This window comes from Camelus dromedarius, chromosome 1 (assembly GCF_036321535.1).
Source record: "Camelus dromedarius isolate mCamDro1 chromosome 1, mCamDro1.pat, whole genome shotgun sequence".
NCBI lineage: Eukaryota > Metazoa > Chordata > Mammalia > Artiodactyla > Camelidae > Camelus > Camelus dromedarius.
Genome location: NC_087436.1, coordinates 84,817,164 through 84,830,444, shown reverse-complemented (window position 1 = coordinate 84,830,444; position 13,281 = coordinate 84,817,164). Strand labels below are relative to the sequence as shown.

At 33.2% G+C, this 13,281-nt stretch overlaps 1 protein-coding gene across 9 annotated transcripts in view; it reads left to right on the top strand.

The window, feature by feature from the left end:
- The window catches only part of EXOC1 (exocyst complex component 1), a 45,530-nt gene extending 37,232 nt beyond the window's left edge, over window positions 1-8,298 (top strand). For all 9 annotated transcript variants that reach the window (XM_010983061.3, XM_031434261.2, XM_031434313.2 and 6 more), the window contains 4 exons: window positions 1,129-1,312; window positions 3,415-3,614; window positions 5,765-5,959; window positions 7,612-8,298. In XM_010983061.3, the coding sequence (XP_010981363.2) occupies window positions 1,129-1,312; window positions 3,415-3,614; window positions 5,765-5,959; window positions 7,612-7,764 (732 nt within the window). In that variant the 3' untranslated portion in view covers window positions 7,765-8,298. The remainder of the gene's footprint in view (window positions 1-1,128; window positions 1,313-3,414; window positions 3,615-5,764; window positions 5,960-7,611) is intronic.
- Window positions 8,299-13,281: the final 4,983 nt, after the last annotated feature.

Here is a 13,281-nt window from a genome sequence, read left to right as displayed (position 1 = left end):
TGTTAGAACTGTAAATGGGCTTGTTTTCTTAATTTCTCTTTCTAATAGTTCCACAACAGATTTCTGTGTGTTAAATTTGTTACCTCCAACTTTGCTGAATTCATCTGTTAGTTCTTAACAGTTTTTTTGGTGGTATCTTTAGGATTTTCTATATATAGTATCATGTCATCTGCAAATAATGAAAGCTTTACTTCTTCTTTTCCAATTTAGGTTCCTTTTATTTCTTTTCCTTGTCTGATTGCTGTAGCTAGGAGTTCCAATACTATGTTGAATAAAAGAACAGTTACTTGTCTAACCCACATATCATGGTTTTCAGGTTATACTCCCAAAATCGCAACACAGTGAAATTTTAGGTAAGAGTTTAAAATGATCCAATAGTATTTGGCAATGTAATTCTTACTGTGACTATACCTAGATCCCAAGAAATACACAGAACCATAATTGAACCCATGGATCATTTTGAACCCAAATGTCTAGATTCTGTCTGTATGAAACATCCCTTTTGTACTTCATCACCATCATACACAAGCACTTTGCTTAACAAATTTATACTAAGTAATTAATAGATACATAGAAAACTATATAATGCAAATCCGTAGTAGAAATGCCTGTTCTCCTTCACTGTTCTTATACCCCCAAAATAATAGAACTTCTCTAACCAAACAAATTTTAGGTTGATGAGATTTGGAAATGACTGTGGTTCTCAAACTTGACCATCTGGCCACAAACCAGAAATAATCTAGAGAGATCCTGCATATACTCTGTTATCTGCTCTGCCCCCAAATGAGGAATCACTGCATACTTATCTTTCATAAGTGATAGAAATGTTTATTGGTTGCTTTTACTTTGAACAAAGACTTGAGAGGTTCACAAGCTTTGATTGAATTTTGTTTTAAATAATTTAGTTTTTTCTCTTATTTTCTTAAATAAAATATATATAGTTTTCAACCTATAGAAATAGTTTTTCTTAGTTATCCCTACTGTTATTCATCTTTAAATACTGATATTCCAAAATGTTCTAGGTACTAAATTATGTCATGCCTCTATGATATATACATTTGCTTTTAATTATATGTTGTTTCTAACTTTTATAGGTGTTTCTCTCCCTTGCTTTCTTCCTAACCTTAGAGTAACCAAATAAGGCAAATGGAAGAAGTAAAGATCTCAAAGAAGAGTAAAGTAGGAATTCTTCCATTTGTAGCTGAATTTGAAGAATTTGCTGGACTCGCAGAATCAATCTTTAAAAATGCTGAGCGTCGTGGAGATCTAGATAAAGCATACACTAAACTCATCAGAGGAGTGTTTGTTAATGGTAAGCCTTTGTTACATTCTAAAGAACTTTTTGGTTGGTTGTTTCTGGTAACTGAGAAGTTGGGGGACAGATATGTTCATTATTTTCCATATTCTATATACTTTTTTGAGTTTTCTGAAATTAAAGATTTCTTAAATTTGAAAAATTTACATAAAATCCATTCCTATTCATCAGGAATCACTTATATTTTAGGGTTCATAAGGGTCTATCACTCTGTAAAATTGAAATTCGTTTTTTTATGTATATTTTTATTGAAATACAGTCAGTTTACAAAGTGTCAATTTCTGGTGTACAGCACAATGCTTCAGTCATACATGAACATACATATATTCATTTTCATATTCTTTTTCACCATAAGTTACTACAAGATATCTAATATAGTTCCCTGCACTATATGCATGAACTTGTTGTGAAATTCATATTTTTAAACACAAAAAAATGACTCCCAGATTACATTTGCATTTTAGAGAGAGCCTTCTGGACATGATAGGCAGTGATGTCTGTGTAACCTTAAGCAAATCAACTTACTTCCTTAGGCCTCAGTTTTCGTATCTGTCATATGAGGGAGATTAATGCTAAAATATTATAATTCCTGTGCCAGATCACACAATTAAGTTACAGAAACAGTTACAGAAATTGTAGATGTTCATTTAATTTGAAATAAATGATCTGATTGCATCTATTCAGGAATTTTTAAAGCTAAAAAAAATTGACAGAAAATGGAATTATCTCACCAGTTACATGTAACATTTTCAATGGAAACAGGTGTAGGGGAAAGATTAATAAATCATATGATTGAATGTTTATATAGTTGATATTTCTTTTAAAATTCAAAGTAGCTTTGCTTTGTCTGATAGTAAAGTAATTCATGCTCATTACACACCCCCAAAAATCAGCAAATTGATTATAAAAATTAAGAAGAAAATAAAGATCATTTGTAATCTCATCATTCAGAGATAATATTCAGTTTTTATCCTTTTAAACTTTTTAACTTATCTCTTTCCCTGGTATATATGTGCATGGTGTGTGTGTGTGTGTGTATTCTCTAATATAAAAATTTTTATCATACTTTATACACTGTCTTGGAATCTTCTAGACGCTATAATTCTAGTGTCTTTCCTTACCTATCAATATAGGAACTATAATCATTTGTAATGATTGCATATTATCCCATTTGTCAGTATTTATTTACCAGATATTTTATTAATAGGCATTTAGTTTGTTACTAGTTCCCTTTATATATTTTTGTATACGTGTCCAATAATTTCCTTAGGGTTGGTTATTAGAAATGGAATTACTAAATCAAAATTTTTATGTATATGTCAAGGCTTTTGCCAAATTGCCACACAGAAAGGTTATACTAGTTCAGTGCTGTGAGCAGTTGGTGAAAGTTTCTGTCACACCTACACCAATACCCAGTATTACTAGGTATTATCAATCTTTTTATTCTTTGTCAGCCTAATAGGTTATAAATCAGTTTTGTTTATGGTATGTTTTACCATGAAAGAGCTTTCAATTTTTTTTTTAATTGAGTTATAGTCAGTTTACAATGTTGTGTCAATTTCCGGTGTAGACGAGCTTTCAAATTTTATGTCAAATTTATTCATCTTTCTCTTTATGACTTCTAAGTTTGGAGCCATTCTTTGAAAGGTCATACTATCACAAAATTAATTCTTTAATTAGCTTTATTTTTCTTAGTGCTTATGATTGTATTTGTTTTTTACATTTTAAGTACTTGAGCAATTTAGAATTTGTTTGGTTGAAAGATATGAAATAGGAATCCAAATTTAGTGTATTCAAAGGGACCAGCTAGCTGTCCTAACACATTTTGAGTAATTCATCATTTCCCCACTGATTTGAAAAGCCACCTTTATTCTCTGCTATGTTTCCATATATATATATGGGACTATTTTAGAATTTTTTTTTATTAGGTTTAGGTGAATGTGAAGATCCTTCAATACAATATATTTTATCTTATTAAATCCAGCAGTGTACTTACTTCTTAAACTTACAAATTTTAAAAAAATCATGTAAATTTTTATAGTTAACTATGGTCATACTTACATCAGGATGTTGTTATATGTTTTCCATTTTCACTTTAGTGGAGAAAGTAGCAAACGAAAGCCAGAAGACGCCCAGGGATGTAGTGATGATGGAAAACTTTCACCATATTTTTGCAACACTTTCTCGTTTGAAAATCTCATGTCTAGAAGCTGAAAAAAAAGAAGCCAAACAAAAATACACAGATCACCTTCAGTCTTATGTCATATACTCTTTAGGACAGCCTCTTGAAAAACTAAATGTAAGTGTATTTTCATTCAGTATGTTTTTCCTGGTTTTGAACTTGTGTACAGTTGAATAACACAATAGACACTCACTTTAAATTTGCTCATGTATTGATGCAGGAGAATAAGGAAGGAGGGACTCAGATCCTGGCGCTACCAATGTGCCAAGACACTGCTAGATGTTTTATATACATTATTTCTTTTAATTCTTTTAAGCAATGATGTGAGGTAAGATGATACTATCCCCATTTTACAAATGAAGAAACTTAAAGGGAATAAAAGTTACAATAGCTGGCAAGTAGCAAAGCTGGGGGATGAACTCAGATTTAGATTCAGGCTTTTCCATTATACCAGACTCTTCCATTTCTTACCTCATAAATGGTTAACCTTTATCCCTAGTTCAGATGAAGATTTTGAAAACTTTATTAAGATAAATAGAAGACCAAAAATTACTTTATTCATTGCCTTTTCCTTTCCCTTCCTTTCTTGACTTGAGTCTTTCCTCAGTGTATGTCTGATTATTAAAAGTGAGAAATGATCATTTTAGAGAAGTTTGCAACATAGTAGAAGATTAAATGGACCCTTCTAATTAACTTTGCCCACAATGTGATTAGTATCTTTCATAAGTTTTTAACTTGAAATTAGAGTCAAATAAAAATTATATATATGTTTTCAACAGTTCAAGGAAATACTTAAAAGACATTTAATCAAATGCAGAACCAGTTCTTTACAAAACTTAAGAATAGCCAGATATTCCCTAGGGTAAAAGGTCAGTCTCAGACCTAAAGCCTACATGATACTTAACTGCACTGTAGAAGCATTTCCTTTGAAAGCAAATTTAAAACAGAAACATTGATAGATCCTTTATTATTTGACATTGTTATGGAATCTCTAGCCAATTCAATAAGACCTGAAACATAAAAAATTTTGAAAGGAGAGTCAAGATTATAATTAACTGTATATAATATGTTGAAATTATTTTGTCTAGTAAAGTGGTAGGGGTTCAAAATAAATAGATCAAAAACAACTTATTTCCTATATATTATAATAACCAATTAAAAGTCCTTGTAGAAACAAAATTTTAAAAGCACCAGGAATAGTCTTGTCCAAAACATTACTATCAAGAAGTTAATAATTAAATGAAGAATAAATAAATGATGATTGCTAAGAAAATTTTAGAGAAAAGTAATGAGAGGGGATTTGGCTTGTCAGTATTAAATCATATTGTGTGATGCTCAAATAAAGACTTGCCAATCAATATACATATAAAAAAGTCAATTATACTAAAAGACAGCCCAAGAAGTATATTTGTAACAGTATAACAGTCAGCATATTTGATATAGAAGATCTTTTTAAACTCAGTAAGAAAAACACCAAAATCATGGTATGTAAATACATGATGGTTCTGATTGTACTACAAAGCATATGAAAAGCAGATTAACTTCATTTATAGCCAAAAATTTTCAAAATAAAATGACAGATAAACTTTTTTCACTTTTCAGAATAGCAGAGATTTTTTTCAATTTTGATAATGCTGGTGATTGTATGCTAAGGTAACAGTCTCATGTACTGTTGACAGAAATAAAATTGATTGAACTTTTCTGGGAAGCAATTTGTGTATATGAAGAATCTTCAGAATACTTTAAATTATACTCTTCAATTGAAGAATTATAACCCTAGAAATTTATGCTGGAAAGTAATCAGTAATGTGGGTAAATACTTATGTATGAAAATTATTTATGACAACTGTATTTATAATAGATTTTTTTAATGAGTAGATTCAGTTAACTCCAAGAAAAAAGTGAAAAATATTAAATACCTAATACTGGGGGGATGAATAAACAAATTGTAGTTCAGTTATTGGATAGAATATTATGCAGCCATTAAAATTTATACTTTGGAAAAAAAATATTAAATGGAAAATATATAAAATTATAATCTCATTTATGTACTCACACATCAAAAGACTAGAAGGAAATCTAAAATGTTAACAGTGATTATCCCACAGTGGTATGTAACAGGTGATTATTATTTTATTCTTTATATTTTCACACATTGTCTAATTTTTACACAGTGAAAATATACTATTTTATAATCAGACTTTTTAAAAAATGTAAGCGATAATGAAAGCAGTTCTTAGCCATTATTTCTCTTCATTTCCTTGAAGCATTTCTTTGAAGGCGTTGAAGCTCGAGTAGCACAGGGTATAAGAGAGGAGGAAGTAAGCTATCAACTTGCATTTAACAAACAAGAACTCCGAAAAGTTATTAAAGAGTATCCTGGAAAAGAAGTGAAAAAAGGTCTAGATAACCTTTACAAGAAGGTTGATAAACATTTATGTGAAGAGGAGAACTTACTTCAGGTATGCTTTAGTTCTTTTTATCATCCTAAATTGCACATCGTTATATATATCTTTTTTCTCCAAAATATTCCTCTGAAATGCTACACATTTTCTAATTTTAGTACAGGAGGAAAATTCCATAAAGTATGAACCAAATTATGAATTGTGAAGAAGAAAGGAATATTTATATTTTATATGGCTATTCTTATTTATTTAATTTTTTTGTTTTGAGGTGTTAAGTTGGTTTTTCTTTGCTTGGGGATGGGGTTTTTTCGTTGCTTTTTTGTTTTGTTTCAGTTTTGAGGGTAGAAAGGAAACGGAATGGCATATAGTACAGTGGAGTGATTCCGAACATGGGGGTTGACGTTCGAAATGGGTTCATAATCTGGCTCCAGATAAAGCTGCATGATTTAGGGCAAGTTACTTAACTTCTCTGAGCCTCAGTTTATTTGAAAAAAAGGAAATAATACCTCTCCTGTATAGTGGGCATTACTATTATTGTCATAGCCATTTTATACATGAGAAAATCAGAGCTCAGAGAGGTGAAGTATGTGACCATGATCCCATAGCTAGTGGATGGTAGACCAGATTTAAACCACAAATCAAGCCATTATATTTCATAAGCCATACTGAAAGGCCCAGGGATGAGTGAGAATAATTCTGATTTTAACATCACAGAAGGCTTCACAAAGTAAAGCGTTTGTGTTAGCCTCTGAAAGTCAGATACTAATTTAACAGAAAAAGTAGGAGTAGTGGCATTCCAGATGGAAGAAATACCAGGAGCTAAAAGATGATGAACAAAAAGTGTTAAACTCTTTAGTAAATAGTCTTAAGTTGACTATTAGGAATTTAGGATTTATGAGATTTAGGGTTCACGAGGAAAACTCCTAGAAGAATGTATTGCCATAACTGGCAGATAGGGATGATATTCCAAGCACCCACCCTCACTAGGTTGTCATGAGACTTAAATAGGGTAATACACACGTAAAGTACTTTGTACTGTGCTGATATAGAGTAAGTGGCAATAAATGTAACCTATTAATATGAGCTAATATGTCTGTATCATATTCTGTCTTGATATTTGTCCATATCTTAGTTCCACTTTCAGATTATAAATTCCTTTGAATGCAGGTGATTGGTCTGACTCATCTTGGTGTCCTCTGTGGCATTAAGCAATGTTCTACATCATCAATTTCAGATAAAGATATTTTTAAATTTTCATCTGATGTGAAACTTCAGCCTTAACTGTTGCATTTCATTTAATCTCACTAGTCTTAGTTTCATACATAGTTGTGCACAACCACATCCCTATTGAATATTGGAACAAATACAATAGTAGCTAAAATGTAATGAGTGCTTATTGTACCAAACACTGTTCTGAGCACTTTACATACATTCACTCATTTAATCCTCACACAAAACTTACGAGGAAGGTATTATTATCATTATCCCAGTTTACAGATGAGGAACTTGAGGCACAGAGCAGTGAGGTAACGTACTCATGGTCACCAGTCTTACAAGTGGAAGGAGCTAGGATTCTAGCTCCAGAATGTGTGTTCTTAACTATTATGCTGTACTAAATTCTTAGAATGTCTTGATGTTATTTCTACGTACTTGATCATGTATTATTTCCATTCATAGTTCAATGACTTTGATTTTCATTTTTACTGTAGGTGGTGTGGCACTCCATGCAGGATGAATTTATACGCCAGTACAAGCATTTTGAAGGTTTGATAGCTCGCTGTTATCCTGGATCTGGTGTTACAATGGAATTCACTATCCAGGACATTCTGGATTATTGTTCCAGCATTGCACAGTCCCACTAAACCTTATAAAGGAAGAAAAGATAAATGAAAAAAGTATTCTGAGTACACCAGACACTATTCAAGAATATCAAACAGCTCTTTTGAGAATTCAGTCTTGAAATTTTGTGTATTACTAAAGGTCAGATAAATGGGTAATACCGTACCACAAATATTCAGGAGTGAAAATACCAACCTAGGTAGTAGTTTTATTTGCCCAATAGGTTGTGTACTAACTTAATGCACTTATTGCATCATAAATACTGTTAGCATTTTTCTATGACTGAACCGGAAATTTTCCTTTATTGCCTCACTTTTGTATTTGAGAGTGGTCATCCTGTGTGTAAGGCATTGGGAGTTCTTCAACTTTGACTAATTCAGTATTGCTTGCAAATCATCTAACTACTAAAATATTGTATAGAATTTTTTCCCTGTGTCTATCTAATGTGTATATGAATAGGGATCTTGTGATGATCAGTTATAAACTTGGATTTTGAGGATTATGTTCCTCTGTGTAACAGTGTATCTAAAATAAAGAAATTTTCAAAAAAGTTGAAATTTGATACCATTATTCTTAGATCTGTCATATGCTATCATTTATGTAAAAGCAAGTTCTTATAAAACCAATCTATAAAAATTAATTACATGCCCATTACCTTAAAACAGTTAAAAGTGTAATAAGAAATATAAAACCATTAGCATCAAAAATATTTAGCATTTGGGTAGGGGAGGGTATAGCTCAGTGGTAGAGCACATCCTTAGCATGCACAAGGTCCTGGGTTCAATTCCCAATACCTCCATTAAAATAAATAAGTAAATAAATAACCCTAATTTCCTCCCCCCAAAACAAGCAAACAAAAAAAAACAACCACCAAATAAATGAATAAATATTTAGTATTTAGGACTAAATCTAACAAAACATATACTATGGACTGAATTGTGTCCCTTCAAAATTCATATATGGAACTCCTAAACACCCCCACCCCTCACCATGTAATTGACTTAGAGATAAGGCCTTTAAGGGGGTGATTAAGGTTAAGTGAGGTCATAAGGGTGGCCTTTCCGAGAAGAGACACCAGAACTCTCTGTCATGTGACACAGAAAGAAGCCATCTACAGGGCAGGAAGAGAGCCTCCCCAGAACTCAGCCATACTGGCACCCTGATCTCGGACTTCCAGGCTCCAAAACTGAGAAAATAAATTTCTGCGTTTAAACCACCCAATCTATGATACCTTGTTATGGCAGCCTGAGCTGACTAGCACAAGGTGGATATAACACCTTTATGGAGAAAAGTATAAAGCTATCAAAAAATATTTTAAAAGGCTTAAATAAGTGGAGGAATATTTCATGTTTCCAGATAAAAACACATAACGTGTAGAAATGGCAGTCATTCCTAAATTCAAAGATTCAGTTTCCAGTCTACAAGTAAGAATCTTGAAAGTCACCTCTCCATCCTAACAAGTAAAAGAGCTGAAAAAACTTAAGGCCAACTCTTCTTAGATTTGTAAAAGAAGTAAGGTCACAGTACAAACCACTGCCACAATTGGAGAGACCAGCAGGAGAACACAGACTCACAACTTACCCAAGCACAAACCCTCGAGCTGAAACCACAGGAACCAGTGCTGATGTAGGGAAAACAGCTGTAATTGACAAGTTGCCCCAGAAAAGTGTGAATAAGCCTGAGAAATAAAAACTCCAGGGGGACCCAGTCTTTGGCAATAAAACTTTTGTGAGTTTTACCTCCTACAGCTCTACCAAGTTCTTACATTGAATATCAGAAAAAAAAATCCCTTTGTGCTTCTAGCAGGGGGAGGGGGAAAGGAACCATTTAAAAATATGTCAGAATATTCTGTTCTTAACAAAGTCTGCTCTCGGAAGAAAGTAGCCAGAACCTAACAGATGTGGGAGAAGGGAAATCCCCAACTCCAGTGGACTCTAGCCTTCCACATGGACTGGAAGGGAAATACCCAACTTCAGCCCACTCTCACCTAAAGCAGGAGAAGGGGCTGAAGAGCACAGATAAAGTTCATAGTCAAGAATACAGATTCACTAAAAGACAGACCACCACATTACTAGGGCCTATTTACAGCAGTTCTTTTTACCTGGTACATCATGTCTGGCTATCAAGAAAAAATTATAAGATACTAAAAAACACAATTTGAAGAGACAAAGCAAACTAGAACAGACTCAGGTATTGGAATTCTCAGAATAGGGATTTAAAACAACTATGATTAATTTGCTAAGGGCTCTAATGAATAAACCAGAGAGCATGCAAGAACAGATGGGCAATGTAAGTAGATAGAAAGCAGTAACAAATATGGTAGCTCTTAATCCAACTATATCAAAAACCATTTTGAATGTCAATAATCTAAATACACCAATTTGAAGACAGAGATTGTCAGAGTGGATCAAAAAATAAGACCCAATCACAAATTGTCTACAAGAAACCCACTTTAAAAATAAAGACACAGGTAGATTAAAAGTAAATGGATGGAGAAAAAATATACCCCATGCTAATACTAATCAAAAGAAAGCAGTAGATATATTCATTTCAGCCAGAGCAGACAGCAGAGTAAGGAAAGTTATTGGGGATAAAAGAGGGCATCACATAACGATAAAGAGGCCAATTCTCCAGCAAAACATAACAGTCCTTAACATGCATATGCCTAACAACAGAGCACTGAAATAGGTGAGGTGAATACTAATAGAACTGCAAGGGGAAGTAGATGAATCACTAGTATAGTTGGAGACTTCAGTACATCTTTATCAGAAATGGACAGATCCAGACAACCTACAGAATGGGAGAAAATATTTGCAAACAATGCAACTGACAAAGGCTTAATTTCCAGAATATACAAACAGCTCATACAACTCAATAACAAAAAACAAACAAACAACCCAATAAAAAATGAGCAGAAGTCCTAAACAGACATTTCTTCAATGGAGACATACAAATGACCAATAGGTACATGAAAAAATGCTCAATATTGCTAATTATCAGAGAAATGCAAATCAAAACCACAATGAGGTATCACCTTAGTCAGAATGACCATCATTAAAAAGTCTACAAAAACAAATGCTGGAGATGTTGTGCAGATAAGGGAACCCACCTACATTGTTGGTGGGTTGGTAGTTTGGTGCAGCCATTGTGGAAAACAGACTTTACCCTATGATCCAGCAATCCTACCCCTAGGCATATATCTGGAGGAAACTCTAATTCAAAAAGATACATGCACCCTAGTGTTCACAGCAGCACTATTTACAATAGCCATGGCACGGAAACAACCTAAATGTCCATCAACAGATGACTGGGTAATATGCATATGTATATAATATAAAAATGATGGAATACTATTCAGCCATAAAAAGAATGGAATTATGCCATTTGCAGCAACATGGATGGACCTACAGATTATCATACTAAGTGAAGTAATCTAGAAAGAAAAAGACAAATACCACATATTTACATGTGGAATCTGAAAAAATGACATAAATGAACTTATTTACAAAATGGAAACACAATCACAGACATAGAAAACAAACTTATAGTTACCGGGGGGAAAGGGTGGGAGGGATAAATTGGGAGTTTGGGATTTGCAGATATTAACCACTATATATAAAATAGATAAATGAACAAGGCCCTACTGTATAGCATGGAGAACTATATTCAATATCTTGTAGTCATCTACAGTGAAAAAGAATATGAAGAATATATGTGTGTGTGTGTATAACTGAATCACCATGCTGTACACCAGAGATTAACACAACATTGTAAATGACTATACTTCAATTAATACAAACAGCTCATACAGCTTAATATCAAAAAAAAAAACCAACAAACAACCCAATCAAAAAAATGGACAGAAGACCTAAATAGACATTTCTCCATAGAAGACATCCAGATGACCAATAGGCACCTGAAAAGATGTTCAACATCACTAATTATGAGAGAAATACAAATCAAAACTACAATGAGGTATCACCTCACACCAGTCAAAATGGCCATCATTAAAATGTTTACAAATGATAAATCCTAAGAGGAGGTGGAGAAAAGGAACCCTTCTACACTGTTGATGGGAATGTAGTTTGGTGCAGCCAGCATGGAGGACAGTATGGAGTTTCCTCAGAAAACTAAAAATAGACTTACCATATGACCCAGCAATCCCAATCCTGGGTATATATCCAGAGAAAACTGTAATTTGAAAAGACACACGCACCCCAATGTGCACAGCAGCACTATTTACAATAGCCAAAACATGGAAACAACCTAAATGTCCATCGAAAGATGAATGGATAAAGAAGATATGATACATATATTATATATATACATATATATATAAAATACATATATATATATATATATATATATAATGGAATATTACTCAGCCATAAGAATGAAATAATACCATTTGCAGCAACATGGATGGACCTAGAGATTATCTTATTAAGTAAATCAGAGAAAGACAAATACAAATACAAATATGCTATCACTTATATGTGTAATCTACAGAAAGATACACATTTTATTTACAAACCAGAAATAGTCTCACAGACATAGAAAACAAACTATGGCTACTAAAGGGGAAAGGGTAAAGGGAAGGATAAATTAGGACTTTGGGATTAACAGATACACACTACTACATATAAAATAAACAATAATGACCTACTGTATAGCACGGGGAACTATATTCAGTTTCTTGTAGTAAGCTATAATGGAAAAGAATCTGAAAATATATGTATATGTATAACTGAACTGCTTTGCTGCACACCTGAAATCAACTACACATCAATAAAAAAACAAAATAAAATAAAAACAGCAAATAAATAAATAAACACTAGCTCTGTCTGGAATTCTGTTTTGTATAAGATAGTGGGTGAAGATTCTTTTTTTTTTATTTTAACAAGCATCTTGTACATCATTTATAATTGGCCCATACTTCACCACTGATAATTCAATGGATATACTGTCATGCATTAGGCTTTTACATATGGGTAGATATGGTACTGACCTCTCTGTCTTAAGCTTATAAAATATGGTCTTGATGAGTTGAATTAATTCATGGAGGGCCTAAATAAACAATGTCTTCTGTAGATTTCAGATATGCTCTGTTTGGGAAGAGAGTTTTCTAGATCTACTTCTGTCAGGTCCTCTGATGGCCACTGTGGTCTGTGGGGTCTGCCTACTCTTCCTCGATGACAGAGCTCTACTTGTCACAGGGTAGGAACATGCCAGACAAAAGTGAAAAATCAAGATGGCATAAACCATTGGATCTCAACCTGCTACATATTACAGTCATTGGGGAAATGTTTAAAACCGCCAATATCTGCACCCCACCTCAGCCAAATAAATAAGGAACTCTGAAGGAAGGGCCCAGGTTTTTGTTAACTTCCCAGGTGATTACAACGGCAGATGGTGGCCCTGGTCTAAGCTGGCCATGACTATCCAATTTTCCTTTGCCTGTATTTAGTTTAGGAGTGTGCATCTATGTGACCCAGTTTTGGTCAGTGAGACGTAAGAGAAAATCTGCTAATGGGTCCTAG